The sequence below is a fragment of the Durio zibethinus genome, chromosome 8 (assembly GCF_047325235.1).
Source record: "Durio zibethinus cultivar Kanyao isolate XHJ-2024 chromosome 8, ASM4732523v1, whole genome shotgun sequence".
NCBI lineage: Eukaryota > Viridiplantae > Streptophyta > Magnoliopsida > Malvales > Malvaceae > Durio > Durio zibethinus.
In genome coordinates, this window is record NC_143169.1 from 21,479,103 (window position 1) to 21,504,072 (window position 24,970).

General features: G+C 34.6%; 2 protein-coding genes and 2 pseudogenes across 5 annotated transcripts; 1 reads left to right on the forward strand and 3 right to left on the reverse strand.

Moving 5' to 3' along the window:
• Positions 1–8,993: 8,993 nt before the first annotated feature.
• On the reverse strand, positions 8,994–14,732 carry LOC111278947 (ruBisCO large subunit-binding protein subunit beta, chloroplastic-like). Its single transcript, XM_022865721.2, has 15 exons — positions 14,632–14,732; positions 13,224–13,480; positions 13,016–13,141; positions 12,510–12,647; positions 12,319–12,414; positions 11,939–12,181; positions 11,601–11,835; positions 11,345–11,514; positions 11,182–11,259; positions 11,008–11,079; positions 10,776–10,880; positions 10,587–10,679; positions 10,401–10,493; positions 9,418–9,541; positions 8,994–9,313 (listed from the first exon to the last, which is right to left on the reverse strand). Exons 2-15 carry the CDS (start codon positions 13,464–13,466, stop codon positions 9,300–9,302), a joined length of 1,830 nt encoding a protein of 609 aa, XP_022721456.2. The 5' UTR covers positions 13,467–13,480; positions 14,632–14,732; the 3' UTR covers positions 8,994–9,299.
• Positions 14,733–15,679: 947 nt separating this feature from the next.
• LOC111278426 (early nodulin-like protein 7) lies at positions 15,680–17,068 on the reverse strand (annotated as a pseudogene).
• Positions 16,826–22,195, reverse strand: LOC111278427 (putative inactive ATP-dependent zinc metalloprotease FTSHI 2, chloroplastic; annotated as a pseudogene). Its single transcript, XR_016344204.1, has 7 exons — positions 20,759–22,195; positions 19,661–19,854; positions 19,046–19,210; positions 18,775–18,903; positions 17,713–17,835; positions 17,320–17,376; positions 16,826–17,217 (listed from the first exon to the last, which is right to left on the reverse strand). The product of XR_016344204.1 is annotated as a putative inactive ATP-dependent zinc metalloprotease FTSHI 2, chloroplastic (transcript).
• An 848-nt stretch (positions 22,196–23,043) lies between these two features.
• LOC111278563 (CASP-like protein 3A2) lies at positions 23,044–24,906 on the forward strand. Of its 3 annotated transcripts, none has more exons than XM_089764684.1 (3): positions 23,044–23,550; positions 24,215–24,350; positions 24,498–24,906. In XM_089764684.1, the coding sequence occupies exons 1-3, from the start codon at positions 23,219–23,221 to the stop codon at positions 24,618–24,620; spliced, it is 591 nt and encodes a 196-aa protein (XP_089620810.1). In that variant the 5' UTR covers positions 23,044–23,218; the 3' UTR covers positions 24,621–24,906. The 3 variants fall into 3 exon arrangements, with proteins under 3 accessions (XP_089620810.1, XP_089620811.1, XP_022720899.2); XM_089764685.1 differs by having other exon boundaries at positions 23,048–23,550; positions 24,235–24,350; positions 24,520–24,906; XM_022865164.2 differs by having other exon boundaries at positions 23,067–23,550; positions 24,520–24,906.
• Positions 24,907–24,970: the final 64 nt, after the last annotated feature.

Sequence of the window (24,970 nt, forward strand, 5' to 3'; positions counted from 1 at the left end):
AAATCGAAGTAGACCCGGATAAGATACAAGCCATCCAAAACTTATCTCCTCCTCGTACCTCAAAAGAAGTGCGAGATTTCCTAAGAAGACTGAACTATATTGCTCGTTTCATCTCTCAACTCACCTATAAGTGCGATCTTATTTTCAAGCTTCTAAAAAAATATGATCCAGGAGAATGGAATGATGAATGCTAAGAAGCTTTTGATAAGATCAAAGAATACTTATCAAATCCACTTGTGTTGGTGCCTCAAATCTCAAAAAAACCTTTGATCTTGTACTTAACAGTGCATGAAAATTTCATGGAATGTATGCTGGGATAAAGAGATGAAACTAACAGGAAAGAACGAGCAATATACTATTTGAGCAAAAAATTCACTAATTATGAGTCCAAGTATTCACCATTAGAGAAGATATGTTATGCATTAGCCTGAATAACTCGAAGGCTTACACAATATATGCTTTATCACACTACTTGGCTCATAGCAAAGTTAGATCCTATTAAATATATCTTCGAAAAACCCTCATTGACAAGAAGAATAACGCGGTGGCAAGTTATGCTTTCAGAATATGATATCATTTATGTGACTTAAAAAGCTATAAAAAAAATGTCGTGTCGAGTTTCTTGCTGATCGTGCTGTCAAAAATTATGAACCAATGAACCTAGAGTTCTCTGATGAAGATGTGATGGCCATTGAAGAAAATGAACCTGTTGAAGAGTCTTGAAGAATGTATTTTAATGGAGCTGCTAATGCTTTGGGTCATGGAATTTGGGTAATTTTAATATCTCCTAATGGGTACTATTATCCTATTACAGCCAGGTCAAATTTTAATTGCACAAATAATGTGGCTGAGTATGAGGCTTGCGTTATAGGTTTGCAAGCAGCAATTGAAAAGAAAATCAAAGTATTAGATGTGTTTGGAGATTCAGCCCTAGTCATCTATTAGTTACGAGAAGAATGGGAAACCAGAGATTTCAAGTTGATACGGTACCATAAGTACATCTCTCAATTGGTTAAACAATTCGAAAAAGTTCAATTTGAGCATTTACCTAGAGAGGAAAACCAAATTGTTGATGCACTGGCTACTTTAGCTGGGATGATTAAAATAGATGCAAATACTGAAATCTAACCCATCAAGCTAGATGTGAAGGATGAACCAGCACATTGTTCAGGTGTTAAAGATGAAGTTGATGGGAAACCATGGTATCATGACATCATGCAATACATTAAAAGCTAGCAATACCCAGAACATGTAACAAAAAATGATAAGAGAACTATTAGAAGGTTGGCTATGAGTTTCTTTTTTGATGAAGTTGTCCTCTATAAAAGGGGTCGAGATCAAGTACTCTTAAAGTGTGTGAATGCAGCTGAAGCGAAAAAAATCATTGAAGAAATGCATAATGGAGTTTGTGGGGCACATGCAAATGGTCATATGATGGCTAGACAAATTATGAAGGCTGGATACTATTGGTTGACAATGGAGAGTGATTGTATTGATTATGCCAGAAAATGCCATAAATGTCAGATCTATGCTAATAAGATCCATACTCCTTCAATAGCATTGCATGTTTTGGCTCCTCTATAGCCTTTCTCTATGTGACGTATGGATGTCATCGGTCCCATCACTCCAAAAGCTTCAAATGGACATAGATTCATCTTTGTGATGATTGATTACTTTACAAAACGGGTAGAAGTCGCATCATAGCTAGTGTGACCCGATCTATAGTATGTAAATTCATAAAAAGAGATAATATGTAAATATGAGCTTTCAGAGATAATTATTTCTGATAATGCCAAAAATTTGAATAGCAGGATAATGAATGAAGTTTGCACTCAGTTCAAGGTTCGTCACCGTAATTCGATACCATATCGTCCAAAGATGAATGAGACAGTAGAAGCTGCAAATAAGAATATCAAAAGAATCCTAGAAAAAATGGCTGATACTTATAAAGATTGATATGAAAAGTTACCCTTTGCTTTGCATGCTTATAGAACATCAGTCCGAACGTCTACTGGGGCCACTCCATTCTCTTTGGTATATGGAATGAAAGCGGTGCTACCGATCGAAGTGAAAATTCCCTCGCTGAGAGTCTTGATGGAGGTAAAATTAGAAGAAGCAGAATGGGTTCAAAATCGCTATGAGCAGTTGAACCTCATTGAGGAGAAAAGACTTACAGCACTTTGTCATAGTCAATTATATAAAAAAAAGATGATTAGAGCACATGATAAGAAAATTCATCCCTGTTACTTTAGAGAAGGAGATTTAGTGCTGAAAAGGATCCTTCCAAATCAACATGATAATCGAAAAAAATGGACACCAAATTGGGAAGGCCCGTATGTGGTGAAAAAGGCCTTTTTTGATGGGCATTGATTTTGGCAGAAATGGACGGAAGTGATTTTATCTGCTCCGATAAATTCAGATGTTGTGAAAAAATATTTTGCTTGAAAAAAAAGTAAAAAAATAAAAAAATGATGACTCATCCGAAGTTGAAAACCTGAAAAAGACGGCTTGGATGTGAAGAAAAAGCATCATTCCACAATACAAGGGCAAGTGTAATTTGATGAACTCTGAAAGATCAAGAAAGTCATCTAATTTAGTTTTAGAAAAAGAATCTGGGAATATTCTGTTCATGATTATCTTATGATCATCATTTGGGCACTTTTGTTTCAACTCAAATACTTTACCATGTACTTGTTACCAGTCTAATAAAATATGCTTTCTTTCTTTTGGGAATAACACCTATCAATTCCTTTATTCTTATTTTTGTCCACTATATGAATAGAAGAAATGTGTGATTGCATTTTATTGGTCTTAGACTTAAAATGATGAAAAGAAAAACAAACATGAAAGATCTTAGCATTACTTTTTAAAAGTTGACAAAGACAAATGAAAAAGGATAAGAAAAGTATGACAGGGCATTGATGTTGCAGACTTTTAAAGAAGAAAAATATTATGGTCAGATGTTAAGAACAGATTGGTCGTACAAAAATTTTGATAAAAAAAGCCAAAAGTAAGAGATTTTGAGAACCTTTTTACTACAATGAATTATTTTGATTGCATTACATGCATTGCATTTAGAGCACTCAGTACATGCATCCATGAACAGTTTTAATAAAGAATGAGACTTTCCATTTCTTGATCAAATAAAAGATTTCAAAAGAAAAGAATTTACTTGTTAAAAGAAAAAAACTTAGTTTTGAGAAAAGATGAGATTTTAAAGTTTTTGAGACTCTGTTGAGAGGAGCCTTTTCCAAGATGAAATTTTAAAATTGTTGAGCGTTGAGCCTCTGCTGAGAGGAGCTTTTTCCAAAATGAGATTTTTAAAGTTATTGAGCCTTTGCTGAGATGAGCTTTTTTAGATTTTAAATTTTTTTAAAGTTGTCGAGCCTCAAGTGAGAGGAGCATTTTTGAAAAAAAAATCATTTGGATTTCGAACAAAATTGTTGTCTTTGTCTTTGCCCTATTACTGATTACCAGCAATGTGCAAATAGGGGCAGCTGTGGACATCAATTTGTCCAGAAATATAAAATACAAAGTATAAGCATAAAATACGAAATACAATAAAAAATATGAAAAAAAAATAGAACAGAACAAAAATTGATGATGGTAGTGGTGCCATCCCCGGCACCACTACCACCATCCGTGCCACCAGACCCTACACCCCATCTTTCTGATCACCAGACCCTACCTTCCACCCCTTGAATTAATTATTTCGTTGACAAAACTACCGGATATGGCTAAAATTAATAAAAGATGCATGGGGCTCGTGTTTACACCCGTGCCGAGCCCCATGCCCTTCCCCCCAAACACACATGGCTGCGAAGCCAAAGAAAAAAATGAGAAAAGAGGAGAGACGTTGCAAAAAAAATTGAAAAAAAACACAAAGAAAAATATACATAGTCCTCCCCATAAGGAGGAACCCAGCGCCGAGCTTCCTACACGAAGAAGAAAAAAAAATAGTCAATTTCAAAAAAAAAAGTCAGAACACAAAAAATATATAGTTTACCGAAACTTCACCAGTAGATCTAAAAATTTTGAGACTCCTTTTGGTGAAAAAGAGGTCAGATCTGCGCTCAGGGGGTCGAGAAGAGTTTGTGAGAGAATTTTAAAATTTTTTGACACCGTCAACGGCGGTCGGAGCTCACGCCGACAAGGACTACGGCGGCCATCATAACGGACAGCCACCAGCCCCAGGTCGCCTAAAAAAAAATTAGAGGAAGAAGGGGTTTTTTTTTTTCGAAGGAAGGAAAGAATGAGTAAAAAGAAAATTTTGAACCTTTTATATAAATGCTCAGAACCAAAATGACGTCGTTTCATTAAAGGCCCAAAATTCGCGCTTTAACCCGCGACCCGACCCGAGATCCGCGCACCCGACCTAACGACCCGTTTCTTCTTCAACCATTGACTAGTCTGACTGGATTGGAACTGAACCACCAGACTGAATCGAACCGGTACTGAACCGCTGAACCACCCAAACCGAGCCGAACCGCCTAACCGAACCGTCGAACCGAACCTCGCGTTGACCGATCCGGTTCAGGTAAAAAAAATTTTTTTTAATTTTTCTTATTTTTATATATTATTTTATTAATATTTATGCATATTAAAATATTTATATTTGTTAGATTAAATGATGAAATTGTGGTTAAATTTTTTTATATAATTATGTTACTTTTTAAAATAAACTTAAAAAACAATAATATCAAAATAAACTTAATAATAATACTAAAGTAATAAAAAATGTAGGAAAAGAAAATTTTTATCCGACGATGAGATTCAAAGGTATTCCGAGTAGTGATGCCTACGAAATCTCTAGGTGAGAAAATTTTTTAAAATACTACTAGTGTATTGGAGTATTTATAAAAAAATTTTCAATACAGTAAAGATTTTTTTTTAAATAATAAATAAAAATTGGTTAATAAATTAAAAATAAGTAATAAAAATGAGAAGAAAAGAAATTTAATCCAATGATGGGATTCTAAAAGTATTCTGAGTAGAGATGCTTTAAGAAATCTCTAAGTGAGAAGATTTTTTATAAAATATTACCAACGTATTGAAATATTTATAGAAAATCTTCAATATAATTAAATTCATTTTTCTTCAAAATTTCAATAAGAATATTAATAAAATAATTAATAAAATTTCTAACAAAAGAGAGTAAAATGTGTGCATAAACATGGTAATATTTTGTATTGCATACATGATATTTTTTTCGAAAAGTAAATTTGAGCCTCCGATGATGAGATTTTAAGGTATTCCGAGAAGTGATGCCCAAGAAATCTCTAGGTGAGAAAAAGTTCTTCTAATGTTACCAATGTACTGGAACATTTTAAGAATTACTTCAATAAAAAAATTTTAATTTATTTTTCTCGAGAATAAATTTTTTTTTAATAAATAAAAAGTCAAGAGAATTATTTTTTTGAACATCAAAAATTGGATTATTTTTATTAAAATCAAAGGATAACACGTTGTTAATTAGTACCATTTTTTTACGAACGTTGTGGGGGTGCTAATCTTTCCCCACACGTAATCGACTCTCGAACCCAGACTATTTCGTAGATCGAAAAATTATCTTTTTTAATAAATTTTAAAACTTTATTAAAAGGATATGTTTTAATAAGTGATTAATCACACTTAAAAAAAAAAAGATTGGTAGCGACTATTTTTTTTATTTCGTTTTTAAATTCGTCGGACGGACACAAAACCGTTACGACATTGATGAAAAATTTCATCGGTGATATCAATATTTCTGGTAGTGTGACTAAGGTGCTTAGCTAGCTAGTATGGACCCAAGCAAGTTCAGCAGCAAAGGAAAGAAGGTTCTTGACCTGAGTAACAGTAGCAATTTTACAGGGCCTCTCTTTGAAGATGCTAATTGGACAGATCAGATTTAAGTTAGATCATCCCTTGTAGGATTATTTTGGATTGAAAGAAATTTAAATTATTTTAAATTCAATTCTTTTGAATTATGCATGTTCATATTATTTTAGATTCACATTATTAAAATTAGAAATCCAATCAATTTCATTTTCAATCATTTCATATTTAAATTAATTCAAATTTAAATTATTAATTTTCTTAATCAAATCGTGTTGAGTTGAGTTTAATATTTTTATTCGAATCAATTTTGATAGCTTATGCAAAAAAAAATGAAATTGTTTACTGGAGCCAGTTTATTGTTGACTCTGGAAGTGCCATTTTTTTTTTTTTTTTGAAGAAAGAATCCTCTGAATATTCTTTTAAGATCCTCACTATTCAATCTATTATATAAGTATTAAATTTGAAACTTGATTCTTGAGCTGGATTGATGGACTTATTAATGTTTCCGAATGATGCTTTGGCATTGCTTTGTTACATATAAATTAATTATTTTTAAGAAAAAAATAAAAAAGAATTAAAGAATGCTATAAAAATTTTTTTGACATAAAAAAAGTTGAAGTGTTCACGGACCCAACTAGATTCCATTGTCTTTTGAGAGTTCTTGTTCAAGACCGAACCTATCCAGATAAATAAATTTAAAATTTTTAAAATATATTAAAATATAAAAAAAAACTAAAATATTAAACTATTAATACTTTTAAATATATTTTAAAATTAAAATTAACCCTCATCTAATGTATATACATACTACTTAATTTTGGTAATTTGATGGATTTTCTTTCTCTGTACTTATAAGTTTTATTTATTTGATTTATTTATTTTATTTTCATTGAAAATTATACATGTAATTGCATAATAAAAAATGAAAATAATAAATTGAATATTATTAAAAGAAAGGAGGGGTAGGGTGGTTTGTGAGGATGGATGGGCATGACAAAAGAACAGAAGAACAAAAGAACAAATCTCTTTCATTCAAGTATTCATTTGTCAATCTGGGTGGTGGGGGGTTTATTCTTTCATGTTTTATGCTTTAATTAGTAAATGAAATGTACTTTGTGGGTTATGTCCATAATTAAAACTTCATCAACCATTCATGGAATAAGATATGCATAACATAATGTTTTGTATAAAACAAAAAGATCCGCCAATCATTTTAACGGCACAATATTTAATTGTTAACAAACTTTGATATCATTTATAAATACTTATGATTATTGAACAATTTGTCACTGTAAGGAATTTTTTCAGCCGCTTTTCATTAACAAATTATTAGTATAATATAGTAACTTTTCCCAAAATGAAATATAGAAAGGCTAGAAATTACACATCTTCCTTTCTTGAACCGTACCCTTAATTAATTACTTGAATCTTGCCATTATCACACCAAACAAATTAATCACCATGATCTAATCAATCATTGATCTTCAAAGTACAGCTGCATCTGAATAATCAGCCATCTTCAAAAAAATTATAAAAAAAAAAAAAAAAAAAAAACCTTTCTCATGCATGCTCCAAAGCAAAAGCTAGCTTCCAAAGGCCCAAAAATAAGTAGTTTGGTAAGGTGTACTATCAAGGAGAGATTAAATTTGAATTCAATTTTGAATTTAGTTTATTCATATAATTTTTTTTAAGAGATGGTGTCAATATACCTAAAGTTCAAATTTCCCTTGTCTGTGAATTACAGCCTCCTTTGCTTAAGAAAAAAAAAATACAATTTCTTCCCTTTGGGCGGTGCCATTTGCCTCTGGATAATAAGAGCTTGTGCTTTTGCATCATCTCATGATCAAGTTTGCCAGGAAGTGGTTTTCTTGTTGAAGATTTTATGTGACTTTAAGCATCTAGGCCTACTCTTTGTTAAATTGTTGGTATTTGCATTATTAAGATAGTATTTCTCCAAAAATTTGTACTAGAAAAAATGGCCCATTTCTGCTGCAACTACCAGCCACCATGATCAAATATCCCTGTATAATAATTCTGTGTCTTGGCTGTCGTGTTGTTGGGCAATCATTTGAATTGAAACCACTAACAAAACCCACGATTGATTGGAGACCTTTTTGAGTGCTTCATCATTATAATTTATCTGCTGTTTAAAAAAAAAACAAAGTTGAAAGACCGAAAAGCTAACAGTCAAAGGTTGAATCACAATAATATGGTAGAGGTTTTGATTAGTGTATATAAAGACTTGTTCAAAATGGAATGAAAAAGGCAAGAGTTTTCTAACTGACACTCCTAAAAAACAAAGTGTTGGTGCCCCTTTTGAAATTTGATTATCTTCAAGTTGGAATCACTTCATTTCTTTTGCATAAAGATTCAATTCTTGTTAGGGAAATCTTCCAATTGGAGGTTGGGTTGTAATCCGAAGATGATAGTTATCCATGATTCTACTAATATGATTGGTTGCCACAAAATTATTGTTGCTTGGAACGATTTTGTGATTAATGATGTCATGCTTATGCGTAATGATCAGAAAATGTGCACACGATAGAGATTTAAAAAATTGTGAACAGTTGCCTGAGTGAATTACTGGTAGATGTTAAATTTTTTTATTGATCAAATTTAGATCTAAACAGATTGAAATATTAAAAATTTGTCTTTACAAGAAAATGAGGCAAATGAAACACTCTTTTGTTATCATCTTTGGTGGCAAAACGAAGAAATGAAGGAGGAGAGATAAAGAAGATGATAGGAAAGCATGGCCAAGCCAATAAAAAGAAACCATACTTTGCGCCTAAGTTGGTGAATGAGTTTTAAAATCTCAAAAAAAAAAAAAGAAAAAGAAAAGGATATTTGAGATAGAGCAAAAGAGAATTGTTGACATTGGAAAGACATCACAATAATGTAAATGAACATATTGGGCCTAACTTGGTGAATGAGTTTTGAAACCCCCAATTTTCTTTCACTTGTATCTCGACATTTTCTTCTCTTCTACAAACGAATGGCTTGCCCTTCACCTAAAAGGCTATTTCCCCATCTTTTCAGAGCAATATGCCAGCCTTCCTGTTTCAAGAATGTCAAAACTGGGGAATTTTACTTGAGCAGTGTTTGTGACTACCTTCAGACCTTGCGAAAATGGCAGAATATTCTAAGGACATGATTAAGTCGAATACTTCAGCATATATAAAAAAAAATTCTTTGACTGTATTAAAACGTGCAGTAACTTGCTAGCAAAAGAGAACCCAGGCCTGCATTTTCTGCAACTGTAACCTTACCATCTTCAACAATCATAATTATCAGCGAAAAAGAATCCAATCTCACTACAAGATGAAGACTGTGATTGGAAGCTACAAAAGTCTCGACTTATCCCTCGATTTAAAAAAAAATTAGCCTCTATAGCTTATGTTCGATAGTAAATCTTGGTTCAGATGCAGCTCTTCCCGTACAAGTACCAGAGAATGATCATCAAGATCTACATGTATGGTAGTTTAGTACCCATAACCTGATCACAACAAGCAAAGCAATTGGTTAACCAACCATTTGAACAAAAACTTAATGTTGATGGTCAAAAGCGTCGAAGTTGAGCTGTGAATCAACAGTAAAAACCTGAATTATCCATAGGGTTTCCACCAGCTACAGGTTCAGGTTCCTTGATGTCAACAACCACAGCATCTGAAGTGAGGAATGTCCTTGCAACAGAAGCTGCATGCTCCAAGCAACATCTTACCACCTATGTTTGAGAACCACAAGATAACTTGATAATCGCCAAAATAAAAAGTATGGCAAAGAAAAGATCAAAAGAAAACAGAGAGTATGTTTCCCAGCAATTTAGTAAAATCAATTTTTTCGGCCAAAATTAAAATAACTTAATCTGTGCTAAATCTGAACAACATGGTCAAACGATGTCGAACCATTTTATTACATTCAAAAAGTGCAACAGATGCACAACATTGACTGGGAAGGGTAAATAGAATACATCTGATATGATGTGAATGGAGTTCATTGTTTGATAACTAGCAAGCCTAGGAAATTGAGAAAGTTCCTTAATTTAGTTTTGACCTGAGTTCAGAGATCCAAAGAGCATGCCAAGTTTCTGTTCTCAATGTCTTAAGTTAGCAGATGATGAGATCAGCCCACTTTTCATGCAATACACGTACACGAGGCCAATGACTAAATCAGCCTAATTTCCGCCTAATGAGAGTATTATTTATGTGTGTGTATGTGGTTATAACAGTAAACAGTATCTAACATACTGTGCCTTCCGAATAGTTACACTTACAATACATTTTATAGGAGTTTTTTGGAATTTAATTTTTTTTTAAAAAATCATGGTTGTACATGGCTAAATACAGTGGGAATATTGGAAGACAAATGATAAAAAGGAAGATAGAGACATCGTCAATTAAATTGTTGATAAGATTCCCAAATTAACAAATATGGAATAAGAGGAACATTCATGCAGCTTAATTATATGCTTATAGCCTATGTATGAACCAAGGTACTCTCAGCATTCATGTGAATAATTCACCTTTTTCTCTTCTGAAAAGGAGAATAATGAAAGAACAGTCTCAAGAGATAGTGAAACTCACTTTTGTAGGATCAATAATACCAGCTGCCATCAGATCCTCATATTTTCCAGTTGCAGCATTATAACCATAGTTAGGGTTGTCAGTGGACAGCACCTAATGGCCAAAATGAAAATGGATGAACATAATGAGATTAATAACTAGAGAATAACTAAATATGAACAGAAATGATCCATTACAATTGTATACCTTTTCAATGACAACACTCCCATTGACCCCAGCATTCTTGGCAATCAACTTCATTGGATAGCTTAGTGCCCTTTTAACAATATCTGCTCCAACCTGCCAACAATTGGTAGGTCAGACAAAATGTGTCATTGTATATAATAAAAAAATCTGCAGTCCAATAGACAAGTAAAAATTTAAGACATGCATCACCTTCTGTTCATCATTGTCAAGAGTCTGTCTTATAGCATCAACTTTAGCTGCAAGCCTCAATAAGGTACAGCCTCCACCAACTACAATGCCTTCCTCAACAGCTGCCTGAATAAAATTTAATATTTTAAAACCACTTAGGGCATCAATTTAAGGATGACAAGAGGTCTTAGAAAATAAAAGTTTAAAGTACAATATCTAGCACAACTTTCATAAAAAATCTCAAGCAATAAACCTTTGTTGCATTAAGAGCATCTTCCACTCTTAATTTCTTTTCTTTAAGTTCTGTTTCTGTTTGTGCTCCAACCTAGAAACACAAGGAATAAATTAAATAACAAAGAAAAAGAAGATAATAAACTATATATTTAAAAATATCATTAAGACTGCATTAAGCAAGGCCAAGGTTTACCTGAATGACAGCAACCCCACCAGAGAGTTTTGCAATTCTTTCATTGAGCTTTTCTTTTTCATAATCCTGCTCTGTTGCCTGTATATGCAATACATTTATCACTAAAGAGAACACAACAGATAAAGATAGTGCTAGGAGGGGAAAATGGATTCAAGGGAAGTACCTCAACAAGGTTCTTGATCTGGGTAACTCTCTTATTCACTGCTTCCTGTGTGGTTCCATCACCAACAATTGTAGTTGTCTCCTTAGTGAGCACCACTTTGGCAGCTTGTCCCAAGACCTCCTTCTCAGCTTTTTCCAATGATAACCCAACCTCATCTCTTATCACAGTACCTAAATATAAGTTACGATAAGTTTTAACAAGAGAATATTGAGCAGATACAACTTATGTAGCTATTTTCATGAGATAACACACAAACCTCCAGTGAGGATAGCAATATCATCAAGATATTGACTTTTACGCTCCCCAAAACCAGGGGCTTTCAGAGCAGCAATCTTTAGTGCCCCTCTGAGCTTGTTCACAACAAGAGTAGCAAGAGCTTCCTGCTCAATGTCTTCTGCAATTATTACAATTGGGTAACCCCCTTTAATAGCATCTTCCAAAACATGGATGAGATCTCTTGCATTTGTTATCTTTTTGTCAACCAGTAGTAACTGCACAAAAAAGCTTTCAGAAGTCAGTGACTTCTCAAAATAGACACCCTCGATGGAGAATAACATCTTGCTAGGAAGTTGATCGACAAAACTTGCCAAATACCTTACAATTTTCATATTCAACAGCCATTTTCTCACTGTCTGTAACAAAGTAAGGAGAGATATAACCACGGTCAAATTGCATCCCTTCAACAACATACATGCTATTTTCTGAGCTGCTGCCTTCTTCCAAAGTCACTATGCCTTTTCTTCCCACTTTACCCATAGCTTCAGCAATCATATTGCCAACTTCATAGTTGTTTCCTGCACTAACAGCAGCCACATCTGCCAGTTCACTGTCTTCAACCTGCAGACCAACACCAATGGTAAAATTTGCCTCCCAGAAGTACAACATAAAAGTTTCTAAGTTATAACTCCATTTAGAAGGTAAAATTAGGTTGAAACTTTGTGAATCAAGGTAGAATGATGAACATCCTGGTTTACCTCCTTTGACATCAACTTAAGTTCAGACACCAGGGCTTTAGTAGTGATTTCAATACCTCTTGTAATTTGAACAGGATTTGCACCAGCTGCAACCACCTGGAAAGAATAACCAAAAATACCAAAAAGCAATATAAGCATAGATAAGATATTCAATTTTCTGATGAGATCATTGTTATGATGTTCTCACAGACCTTAACACCTTCGGTTATCAAACCTTGTGCAAGAACAACTGATGTGGTAGTTCCATCACCAGCCAAATCATTGGTCTTTGAAGCAGCCTGTCTCACCAATCTAGCACCAATGTTCTCCACAGGATCCTCCAACTCAACCTATAAAAAGGAAATGAAAAATCATAAATAAAAAAAGCAGCTCATAAGAAAAAAAGGGGGGGGGGGGATGGCAAATGTTCCAGTCAAACCAGAGAAAAGAAAAAAAAATGCATAAACAAAGAAGTATAGATATAAACCAAAAAATTAGTTCTGCCAAATCTGAAACAAAAAGATACAAAGATTAAAAAAAAAGATCAATACATCTAGAAAAATCATTTATCATTAGCAGAAGTCAAGACTTTGACAAACGCAGTCAAAATAAGAATAACATGCAAGATAAATAATTTATTGCTATTTATTTGCCATTTATTACATCCATGTATCAAACACTACCAATAAAAGTATTCACTGAACAAAGGTAACCATACCTCCTTAGCAACAGTTACACCATCATTAACAATTTTTGGGGAGCCATACTTGCTCTCTAAAACTACATTTCTCCCTTTTGGGCCAAGAGTAACACCAACTAGGTCTGCAAGCTTGTTAACACCCGTCTGAAAAGGAAAAGTGGCAAGGGTATATCAACAAAATTGCCAAAGGACATCAGACTAAACAAACCATTCACTGTCAACTCACTTGCAGCTTCTTGATAGCAGAACCATCCTTGTTGAAATGTAACTCCTTGGCCATTGCCCAAAATTTGGAAGAGCACCCTCTTTGTAAAATCACATTCTGTTTCCTGCCTCCAAAGGCACTTGAGGACATAGAATCAAATGATGATAGTCGACCTGAAGAACTCAAAAACTTTTTGTCCATTGTCCTACTGTAGGGAAGTACTGGAGAGCCAATGGATGACGCAACGATGAAAGATGATGTCATTTTCTTTCGAGATCCTGAAACATTAGACAAAACACAAAACATATAAATCCAAGTAATGGCCACCTAAAATAGATAAAGCAAAGAAAGCATATGTGTTAAACTCATAAGCTTCAAGTTCCTAAAAGAAAGGTTAACCTAGATATCCTTGAGAAAATAGATATAATCTATGTCCCACGTTAAGGATATGAAACAGCTCCATCATGTTTTGAGCAAGTCAGAGTTGACATAATCACCAAAATCACTGAGAGTGATAGCTATAGAAGTTTGATGTGGCTATTCTAGAGGATCTCAAGCTTAGCCAACATTATTTTGATAGGTCATTTAAATACAAACAACATGGACTGCTTTTGGAACAATGACAGAGATATAGACAAGTTAATATACTCATGAAGGGAATTCAATAAATACTTTCTTGAAACATATATTAGTTAGTTTCTTGCAGAAAGTTTCACATTCTAACTACTACTAGGCTGTAGAAAATATATGAAATTTTAAAAAAATATTTCAAATCTTTAGCAGCCTTGTGTTGCAACAATTTTTCAAATTCTTTACTCTCTGTAAATAATGCAGAGTCAAAAGCAAACTTCTCAACAACAATCAAAACCCAATTCACAACAGAAAATAACTTTTCCAATTCAAAAGTTCAGTAACCATATCTGAACCCATTTACCAGAAAATATAAAATTTGCATCTTAAAATGAAATTTTTAGTTTTTATCCCTACAACAGCCAAAAGCGAAATCATCTTTCTGTAGTTGAGGCTGCCAGGATTTAATCCCTATCACTAGAATTAAGAGTCTCATGATCTAGCAACAGACCACTGTTAGCCAAAAACAAAAAGGAAAAAAATCAATTTTGGTTATCCCAGAAAACTTACAAGACAAAAAATATATATTAATGGGAAAAAAAGAAATTCTTTAATATATTATTTTACCGATATAAACCCATATATAAAAATAAAAAATAAACCCAGAAAGCTAATACAAAAGCTTGTCCTACTTCAAATGCAGTTTCCATCATTCATAAAGCAAAACAATAGTTAACATCATATAAACTACAAAATTTGTCTTCGCTTCATTTCCTTACATTTTCTCAACATTGAGGAAACAAAAAGAGAAACGCAAAGAAGCAACATTTACAAAAGAATGGGAAGTGGGAAAGGTTACCTGAAAACGGCGGTTGATGGTTTGATGGATATAGGGTTTTGAAAGGGCTTCTAATGATAAGGAAGACAACACAAGCGACAGAGCAAAAATGCGGAGACCCCGAGGAGTGAGTGAGGAGATAAAGATTTTATTATAGACAAGGGGTTTTGATATATGAGTGATAGTGTACAAGTTTTAAGGTAGTCCTGATTGTTTAGAATCAATCTGGACCGTCGATGTGGATGACATTTTTGTCCTTTTCCGTGGACTTGGGCCATGTTTTACGCTCTCGAGGCCCAGCCTTATTCAGGCCAACTTAAATTAAGTTTCATATTTTCTATTTAAATTTAATTATAAAAAAATAAAATAGTGTATGTCAGTTAAAAAAAAAAAGATATTTTACGATTTTTATATTGAAATTTTTAGGCAAAATTTTTAACTTCAAGCCACAGCATTGAATTGGATTTTAGCATCATATTCTAAACTTGATTTGGCAGCTAATAGAAATACTCGTACAAAAGAAAGTTTTATAATTAAATTTTTATATTTTTAAAATCCAATAATAAATGGCACTGCGATGGAATTATTCCATTAACTCCCAAATACAGATTAATGCTGCGACCCAAACTGTGCAGTGACCTTAAATTTAAATGCAACTGGATTTGGAGTCCACTCTGGAACACAAACTCATGCTTTTGGTTTAGAATAAAGCTCAGAAGTGCAACGAAATGGATGCCAAATTCCTTGAAGCAATTGCAGGAAATGATAGGCTTCGGCTTTAAGCATATGGTTCCAACAAACAGTGGCTTTGTCATATTCATGGACCCTCATTTTTGCCACTGGATCGCCCTGATGAGTCCCTTCCTTGTTCCTTAAGGACCTATAAATAGCCAGACTCCTAGAATAAGAGTCTTGATATCCTAATGTTTCAAAATGAACTGAAACTTCCACAACATAGTATTGAATGATTATTTTACTACAAAATCAAAATTTTCTTTTTTATGTTTTTTTTTGCTGTAAAAGTGAACCCTCAACAAATCAGTATGAAGAAGACTTGTTAAATGCAAAATTCAAATAGAAATGCAACTACCATTAGCAATAGCAACATCAGAATAATCCTGACACAAAGAATTGCAACAGTTGGAATCTGTCACAGAAGAAAGAAGAACAAAAAGACTAAAACAAAGCAAAGAAATGGGTTATTGATTGTGCACATCATACCAAAGTTACCACTGCGACAATAAGAGCCACAAAGACTGAACTAAGTGTCACTGCAACTACTAATCCTGAACTAGGATGTGGCCCTGGTGCAAGGCCAACTTCAGGTGGTGTTTCAATGGAAAGTGGAGATTCTGCTCTTTGGTGCAAACCCATCACCCGGATGAACAATTTCTGACCCTTCGTGCAGTGATCGGGGGCTCCGCTGATGAAGTAGAAGAGTCCAGGCCTATCAAGATTGATAACAGTCTTGCCATCGTTAAAGGAAGAGATGGGCTTGTTTGTGTTGCAATGATAGTAATCCCATTTCTCCACCACAAGGACTGAATCATTCTGATACTAAAAGCTACACCAGAGAGAAGAATAACTAAATATCAGTGAAAAAATTATCAATAAATTCTTCAAAAATGTTGTTAATGGCTGTAACTAAGCAATTGGTGTAAGAAACTCACAAAGAGAGTCTCCAATACGAAACCTTTTACTCGTAGCCCACTGGCTATAGACCGCAGTGTTGTTAGCGCTAGGCTGCTGCCAACCTATATGATCACCCACTTTGAAGTGCTTGCAAGCTTCAACTGAGCCATTCATGGCAGCTAGAATGAGAAAACAAGTGCAAAAAATCAAACCCCTGAAAAGTTCCATATTTGATCAGTTGTTAACTCATTTTCTATTAGAAAGGTTCAGATTTCAGAGTAGTAAATGATGGTAAGAAAAGATATATGGCGCAATTTAGGAAAGGATTTGAAGGAAGAATTAATAGTTATATAAGTTGGTTGCACTTTGAAGTATGAGCTTGGCGGGCTGGGTATCAAGAAAGTGAGAGACAGGAGTGGCGGACAGTTACGCAGATCGTGCGTGCTTGCGTTTCTTTTGAAGATTGACATGGGTTGAATTTCTCACATCTTGACAGGGGCTCCATTGCACTGAACTTTGAAAAAAAATAGTACAGACATGTAAGAGTAATTTTTTTGTTTTTCTTCATATTGATCAAAGAAAATTGCAACAAAATTCTAAAACTAGATAATTTTACTGAAACTAATATCAAAATACCGTACAATTTACACGTATGAAATATGTGTATGTAGTATTGTCCTCCACAACCCAATCATGTACCCTTCTTCTCTGCCTATAGGCTACATCTCAAAAACAGATTACCTGAAGGATGACTGTTTGTTTATGCAGTACTGCTCCCTGCAATCTCCACTTTCTGGTTCAGCATCATTTCTTGGAACTGAGCTCGCTTGGCAACCCTAATGTCAACTATACTGGGTGGCATTGCCTTGAGTGAGCCATGTAAGTCAACAAGACCAAAGAATTCTTGTTAAACTTTTTTTTCTCAACCAGTTTAGCAGCCACAGCATCGATGAGTTTTCGGTTTTGCTGCAAGATCTGATATAAAAAAAATAACAAATGAAATAAATAATGGATCATATAGATAGGATGTTAAAAGTAGCCACTAATAAGTGCTACTTTTACAAGCAAATGGAATACCTCTTCTGCTCGCTCATAGCACATGTTCAAAATCCACAACGTCTCCAAATCTATTTCCTGATATTCACAATGTATCCATACATCAGATCACAAGAATAGAGAAGCTTAGAGAAGCAGTTCACAAAATTTCCAATGGAATGTGCCATTTCTTGCATTTCAACTCAGCTTCAATTTGCAGCCACCAGAGACTAACGAAATTATTCTTCACCTTATGCTTCTCAAAATTCTTTTTACTATAGAGATGCACTAGACGAATTTTTTGAAGTAAAAAAGATGAACTCAATACTTCAATTTTAGAAAATTTATGACAACTGGAAGTAGGCTGTCGGCCAGAAAGTACCAAAAACATCCTTTTCATGAAACAAGTAGAAAGAAATAAGGATGTATCCTTACATTAATTCGATCTGCAACCCAGAAGTTAGAAAACCCATGATGTTTCTAAGAGAGACCACCAAGAACAAACATCCTTGCTGCTGACATAGCATTGTCTGCAGTTTCAGCCCATATTGTACTCAACTGAAATCATCAAGGATATTACAAGTGGATCAAGTTAATCAACTGAATATGAGATGAAAGAAAATTTTATGATTTCAACAATCTAGCTCCTACTAATGAGAAACATTGATCTACAGCAAGAAGCTTTTTCATAAAATTTTTTACAAAAGAAAAAAAATATGTTAGAAAAATTAATATTGCCAAACCAAAATTCAAAATAAAATATTGGGCATCAAGGCAATCAATCACTATCCTATATGCATCCATGAATCTCACTTAAAATTTGAATTCAATTTTCTCAGCATCAGAAATTACTATCGGCTTTATCTTAACTCATAATGCTTTAGGGTTAGTCACCATAAGATGATAATAGCAATAAGGGTCAACATATTGGTGGACTCCATAAGCATTCATGACCAAGTGAACATATGTGACACCAACACACATTGAAATAAAGTATTCAATGACCATAGGAACAAACTTGACTTATTGTAGAACAAATTAAGAAAAACCCATCAACCTTTACTGGTACACTAAAAACCCAACTTAAAACACTTCAAAATAAAATGAAAAAACAACTCCATCAGCCCCATAATTATTAGCTTACTCCAAAACCAAAAACTTTGAAGAACTCCCCTTTCTCCCCAAAATGACCTTCAGAAAGACTTTTTCAGAAAACCCAAAAACTACAGGAGGCTATTAATGACATATGAAGGTTAATCAATTAAACTTGCCATTTTAAGCAGTAGTTTGCTCATTGTTAGACTTGCAATTTTTTAAGCTTATATTCACTTGATAGGAGAATTCACCATTTAGGGGACTCACTAATGAGGGACTTCCATATAATCTTCCCTGTTTCTAATAACTATTTCTCATCAGCAATAGCCCCTTCATATTTCCAGTAAACTAAAACAGTGTCAATTAATGAATAAGATAGTTCATGACTCAAGTCACTAGTACCTCAGTCCTTCCATCACGGATCATATTAAAAGCAGCAACCTCAACTATGTTAGCCAGCTCGGCACCAACCATTCCATCAGTCATACTGGCAACAGCCATATAGTCCACATCATCAGCCATTGGCTTCGTCTGTGCATGAACATATAACAAGGAAATGAATTGTATAGAAAAATAAAAGCTAGCAACTAACTTTAAATTTTTAAAGGAATATTCCAAGATGAGAACTACTGCAATGCCATTAAAGCAAAATTATATGTCTGCATGTAGATACCTGCAGAATTTCCATGTGACCTATAAGTCCAGGTTTGGGAATAAAGAATTTTTTATCAAACCGTCCAGGTCTCACAAGTGCAGGATCTAGAATGTCCGGTCTATTTGTGGACGCAATAGTGATAACATTCCCTCTTCCTTCAAAACCATCCAAGCATACAAGAAGCTGTAGCACCACAACATCGAAAATATTTTTTAACACATTAAAATAGGAAAAGAATTTTATATTCACAAAAAAAATTATTAAAATATGTAAAGGAAAAATAGGTCCCAACATCCAACAAAACTGATTTAGGGTTGCATCACGTTCTTGTCCACCAGAACCCTTGATTAAACCACACTCCCTTCCAACAGCATCCAACTCATGAATAAATACAACTGATTGGGCCTAAAAAAAATCTAATGTGATGGCATGTTGTACTGAAGGTCAAGAAAGTAGTTCAGAAGCAGCATAGAGAAAAGTGAATTAAAGGTGATACTTTAACAAATCCATGATCATGCAAGACTGTTAAAAGCACTAACTTGATTATACACATAAATTTACCTATATAAGAGAAACTCAATCCATACAAGGAGAAGGAAAAGAGGACACAAACCAACTAAAGACAACACTTACATTTTCCTTGGCTTCCTGATAAAGTGCTTGGACATGGGATGCACCAACCCTAACATATATTTCCACAAATTGAGAAGCAGAGATGGAGAAGAAGTTTACACCTGCTTCACCAGCCACAGCTTTTGCCAGTAAAGTTTTCCCCACCCCAGGAGGTCCACAAAGAGTATTCCTCCTGATTAAGAAACCAATACAACCTGAAATAAGTCAGGTATAAACTGCTAAAAAAGTAAATGACTAGTGAACTAAAGCAAAATAAGCAATGTATACCAACAAAACTATAGAAGGATGGCAAGACTACTAAGCAAAAAGAAACAAATTTGTTATTACTATCATGTTTTACCAGCCATACACAGCCACAAAAAAAAGTCGAAACTGGATAAGGAGGAAAAAGTTCAATGAAACCAGAAAATGAAAGGCATTAGAGACATTTTATGAATCTGTATTCTCCTAAAACAAACAACCAGCTTACAAGGATGTCTTACTTCTTAACAAAAAACCAAGCACATAGATGGGACATAAAACAAGAAAAGATAGAAGTAGAAGAAAGTTTCACTCTGTGACCAAAAATGGGAAAAAGAAAGACACAAGTACCTCTTCTGAACATGAATACGCAAGTATAACGATACAGAGCCGATTCATCAGATATTTGGTTAACTAAATAAATAACCACTTCAGGAGTTGGCTTAAGAACTGAATAAGCTTTCGTTCTGATATCATAGATAGAATGCTATGGTCCTTTGGACTTTGTATTCTTATCTTCATTAAGAGTTTCCTAAACATACGGTCAGGGGATTTACTGCAGTTTTAGTCAACCCCTATAAGTTTTACGTTCCCACAAGTTTTTCCTTAAATTGATTTGATTTTAGAGTTTGGTAGTAATCCCAAAGCAAAAAGGAAAAAAGAAAAAAACTGTTTCATCCCATAATAAGCTCTTGTATCTGGGTTCTCAACTTGTAAGTTGTCATGCCAAAGACTAATGTAAACAGGACATATAGCAACATGTTTCTATGTAGATTTTGAGTTTAACTTCATTGCACAATTTCAAACTAAAAGAAAAAGAATTTTAAAATAATTTATTGAGGTTTAGAATATTTTGACCTGTTATTCTTACTCCTCTTCTTCGGTACATCTCCCACTGTGTGAAAAACTTCACAATTTCCTCAAGCTCAAGCCGGATTTTGCCAAGTCCTGCAACATCTGAGAACTTCCCATCCACACCTCTCTACAAATACTGTGACAATCTCTTATTCTGTGCCCTTCAAACGCATGCCCCTGACTTCATGAATTGCACAGTCATCTCCAAATAAGGATTCTGCTCACCTCCCACTTGCTCAGTTTCATCATCCTCACCCTCAATTCCTTCCATTTTCCTCGCCAACTCCCTCATCTTTCTTCTCTCCTCTGCCCCTGCCTCGGTCTTCTCAATCTTCAACCTATCCTCATAATCCTTCTTCTGCCTTCTGTAACTAAGCACCACTGACCTATAAAATATATAAAAAAAAACACCAATCCAAGCGCAGTTGCAACATTTGAATCCTGTGCTAAACTTGCCCACATATTTGCCATACTCGGATAATTCCTCCTAGCATCCCGCAATGACTCCTCATACTTCCTCTTCCTAATTTCCTGCTTCATTCTCCTCTCCTCCTCCTTCTTCTGCACCTTTATCGCCTTTTCAATCATCTCTCTCTTCCCTCATCCTTGGCAACTCCTTTCTTTGCCTCTTAAACTCCTCCCTTTCTCTCCTTGTCACCAGAGCCCTTCTGGACTCCTTCTTTGGCTTAAACCATGACAACATAAAGGCAAGCACCCTCCACAAAAAATCCAAATATGGGGCAGGCACCTCAGGCCTATTAATTGGAGGTGTATATGCATTAACGCACAAAGAATCAATCTTTAACTCGTCCCATGAATCCCAAAATTTCCTACCACTATCTATCTAAGGCAAAACAGTTCTTAACACTCTAGAATCCTTTAAAACTACTAAAAACGGCTCCGCCCTTTGCTTCAAACTCACACTGGGCGGTTTAATTAAATGCTTAAGGTTTCCCTCATGTTTTAAACTCAAATTTTCAGTATATGGAATCCTGTTTGTTACAATAGGAAGATCTTTTGACCATTGTTTCAGCTGCTCTGGGGTTAATGCTTCTTACATTATTTTCTGAGTTTTTTTTTTATCAGATACTTTAACTGCAGCAAGAGAACTTTTTTGAGGAAATAAAGTGGCGAGTATAGGAAGAGTAATGGGTAAAGCAATAAGATTGAATTGGGTTTTCTTGGTTTTATCATCACCATCATCAGAACTATTGCTCTCAGAGCCATAAAATTGACAAGAAATTGAAGGATAAGTGTTTGGGAAAAATGGGTTTTGGATTCGGGTTTTAAAGATGGAAGTTTTGGGTAAAACGAAAAACCAAAAGAGAAATGATAAGCCATGAACAAAAAAAAAAAAAGTTAACAGAATTTTGATTGACGAGAACAAAAAAAAAAAAAGCATTTCAATGTTTTGAAAGATTGAAAGATTGAAAGATAGAGACTTACATTGTGAAATGATACTGAGAGAGTGAATTTAAGTTTACTGAGCTTTCGATTCAGTCGACAATGAAGCCTAAGACAAAGCATCTTCTCTTCTTTGTCTTCAAAACTTCTGCAGATATAACAATGTGTACGATTTCGGGTATATCAAATGCTCAAGGCCAGCTAACGTTAGTGGTAAACGACGCCGGTTAAAAGATTAAATAAACGCCGCATTTGAGTTTTTTTTCTTTTCTTTTTTCTCATTAGTATTTTTTTATTAAGCTTATTTTTTTACCTGAGCTCAAACTAAAAAAAAATAATAATGACTACTAAAACTCGACTTTATTAAATTTAATTATTTAATTTATTTAAGAGATTCAAAACTCAACTTGATTTTCAGCTCAAATTATGTGTATAATATTTAAAATAATAAAAATTCAAATTCGATCTAATTTATTATTTAAGTAATTTTAACTTAAAATCAATTTGATAAAAATATAATCAAATTTAAATATTTATCAAATTGAACTTAATATTTTATGAGTTACTCGACCTCTTTATCCCCTTAAACCGTATATCTATATAAGATACTTTTCCTTAGCTTATACCAATTTTTAAGGTAAATCAAATACGAAAAGGCAAAAAGTTTTAATAAAAAACGGTTAGTATAAAATGGCTCACCCACTCCTTTTGCTAAAAAAAAAAAGTTACCAAATGAAGATAAAAGTTAAAGTGTATTGATACTATTTTTATTATGTAAAATAACGAATTATAATAAAATAAAAATAGAGTAATACTATTTTTATTAAGTATTTGATGAGAAATAAATGTACAAATTACTACTTTTTATTACATGTAATAATAGATTAAGTAATTTGGTAATGGATAAATATAAAAGTAAGAAAATACAATAATATTACTTTTCATATCGCACGGAATAAGAAATTAAGTTATATTCACGCGCTTGCCCTTTAAAAGCCCCACTCCCCCCTCCACCTCCATCCAACTATTGAGACAAGGGAATCACAGAGCTTGACAGAGATGATGAAGAATGCCCACAAAACACCGCCGCCTCCTCCATCGCCACCACCACCATCTACACCGCCGATGCAGCTGACGGAGGCAAAGGTGGTGGCGATGAACGGATATAGCGAACCCTGTGTGGGGTTTGGGTTCAACGTAGGGGTAGGGTCCAAGACAGGAGGAGTCTGGACGAGATGGGACGTGGTGCTGCTGACGCTCAGGCTGTTGTGCATTGTTGCTTCGGTTACAGCCATGTCGTTCATGGTCACAGCCCGTCAGGTTAGCACTGCTTCCTTCTATGGGTTCCAACTGCAGCTCCACTCCAAATGGTCTTTCTCTTTCTCCTTCGAGTAAGTATAGCCTCGCTACTCGCTACTCCATTCTTCTTCCTAGATCGAAATTACTATAATGACCTTACTGTTTTGCGATGCTTGATATAGTTGATATAGTTGGTTAGTATTTGCATTTTACCTTTTTATTATTGGCCATGGTGTTGAGTTTTTTGTTTGGTTGCTTAGAAAGTGAAAGAAAATGAAAGGAAAATTGAAGCTTACCTTCATCACCTAACGGGGTTGTTGTTTAGTGTGTAAAGTTTGATCTTTCGGCTACTTCTGTCGTCTTTTGCATTTTCATTTGTTTTCTTTTGACTAAAAACCCTTAATTCCGGTTTTTATTGGTAATTTTTCACCGACATTTATGGGGTAAAGTGGGGAGTTTTGTTTGTTTGCTATTGCCTATTGGGGTTGGTGCACCTTTGAGTTGCAACAAAGTTTGGTGAACTCCCTGTCGACTCTCTAGTTTCCGTGGCCTTTGAATGAACAGAATAGACCCGTGAATGAACAGGGTTTATTTTGTCTTTGGTTAAGACATGAGAGTAGCCCTGTAAGGCTGTAAACCTCCAGTTTCATTGTCGCAGATTTTCAGGGCATGGAATATGCTGAAGTTTGATACTTTGACTTGCATTACCATTTACTGGTGTCTGTTAAATTCAGTGTTTATTTGCTGATGGAGCAGATATGTTGTTGGAGTTACAGCAGCTGCTGCAGCTTTCTCCTTGCTTCAGTTATTCGTTGGCGTGTCAAGGCTGTGGAGGAAGTCTCCAGTGATTTCCTCAAGGAATCAAGCTTGGCTTATTTTTGCTGGGGATCAGGTAATTAGTATGAGAATTTGCCAATGGTCGAATGTCTGTTCGGCAGAGCGTTGGACTTTTAATTCTAATGTCTCGATTACAACCAAAAAAAAAGTTAATATGAGAATTTGTCATCTGCCTTCCCACCCATGACGACTTGCATATTAGCCTTTGTTTGTTTTGCATGCAGATATTGGCATATGCAATGATGAGTGCTGGATCAGCAGCATCAGGGGTAACCAACCTGAATCGAACAGGAATCCGACACACCGCTCTACCCAATTTTTGTAAGTCTTTGGATAGCTTCTGTGATCATGTTGCAGTTTCAATAGCCTTCACTTTCTGCACCTGTGTCCTGTGCGCTGCCTCTGCTGTTCAGGATGTAATTTGGCTCTCCAACCATTGAACTTCATCATCATCGTCTCCAGTATATGGCTTCTCCGGATTAAATGGCTTAATTAATTAGCTAGTATTGTTTGTAGTGCAAGGCAGCCAGTGCTGTCTGTAAAGACGCCCTTGCTACGCTAAACGCGTCTAAGTTAATCCATCTTTCCAAGACCAAGCTTCTTGTTAATTCCATGGCTACAAGGCTATAGAAAATATATTTATGAACTTTATATAATCAAAATGCATATAAAAAT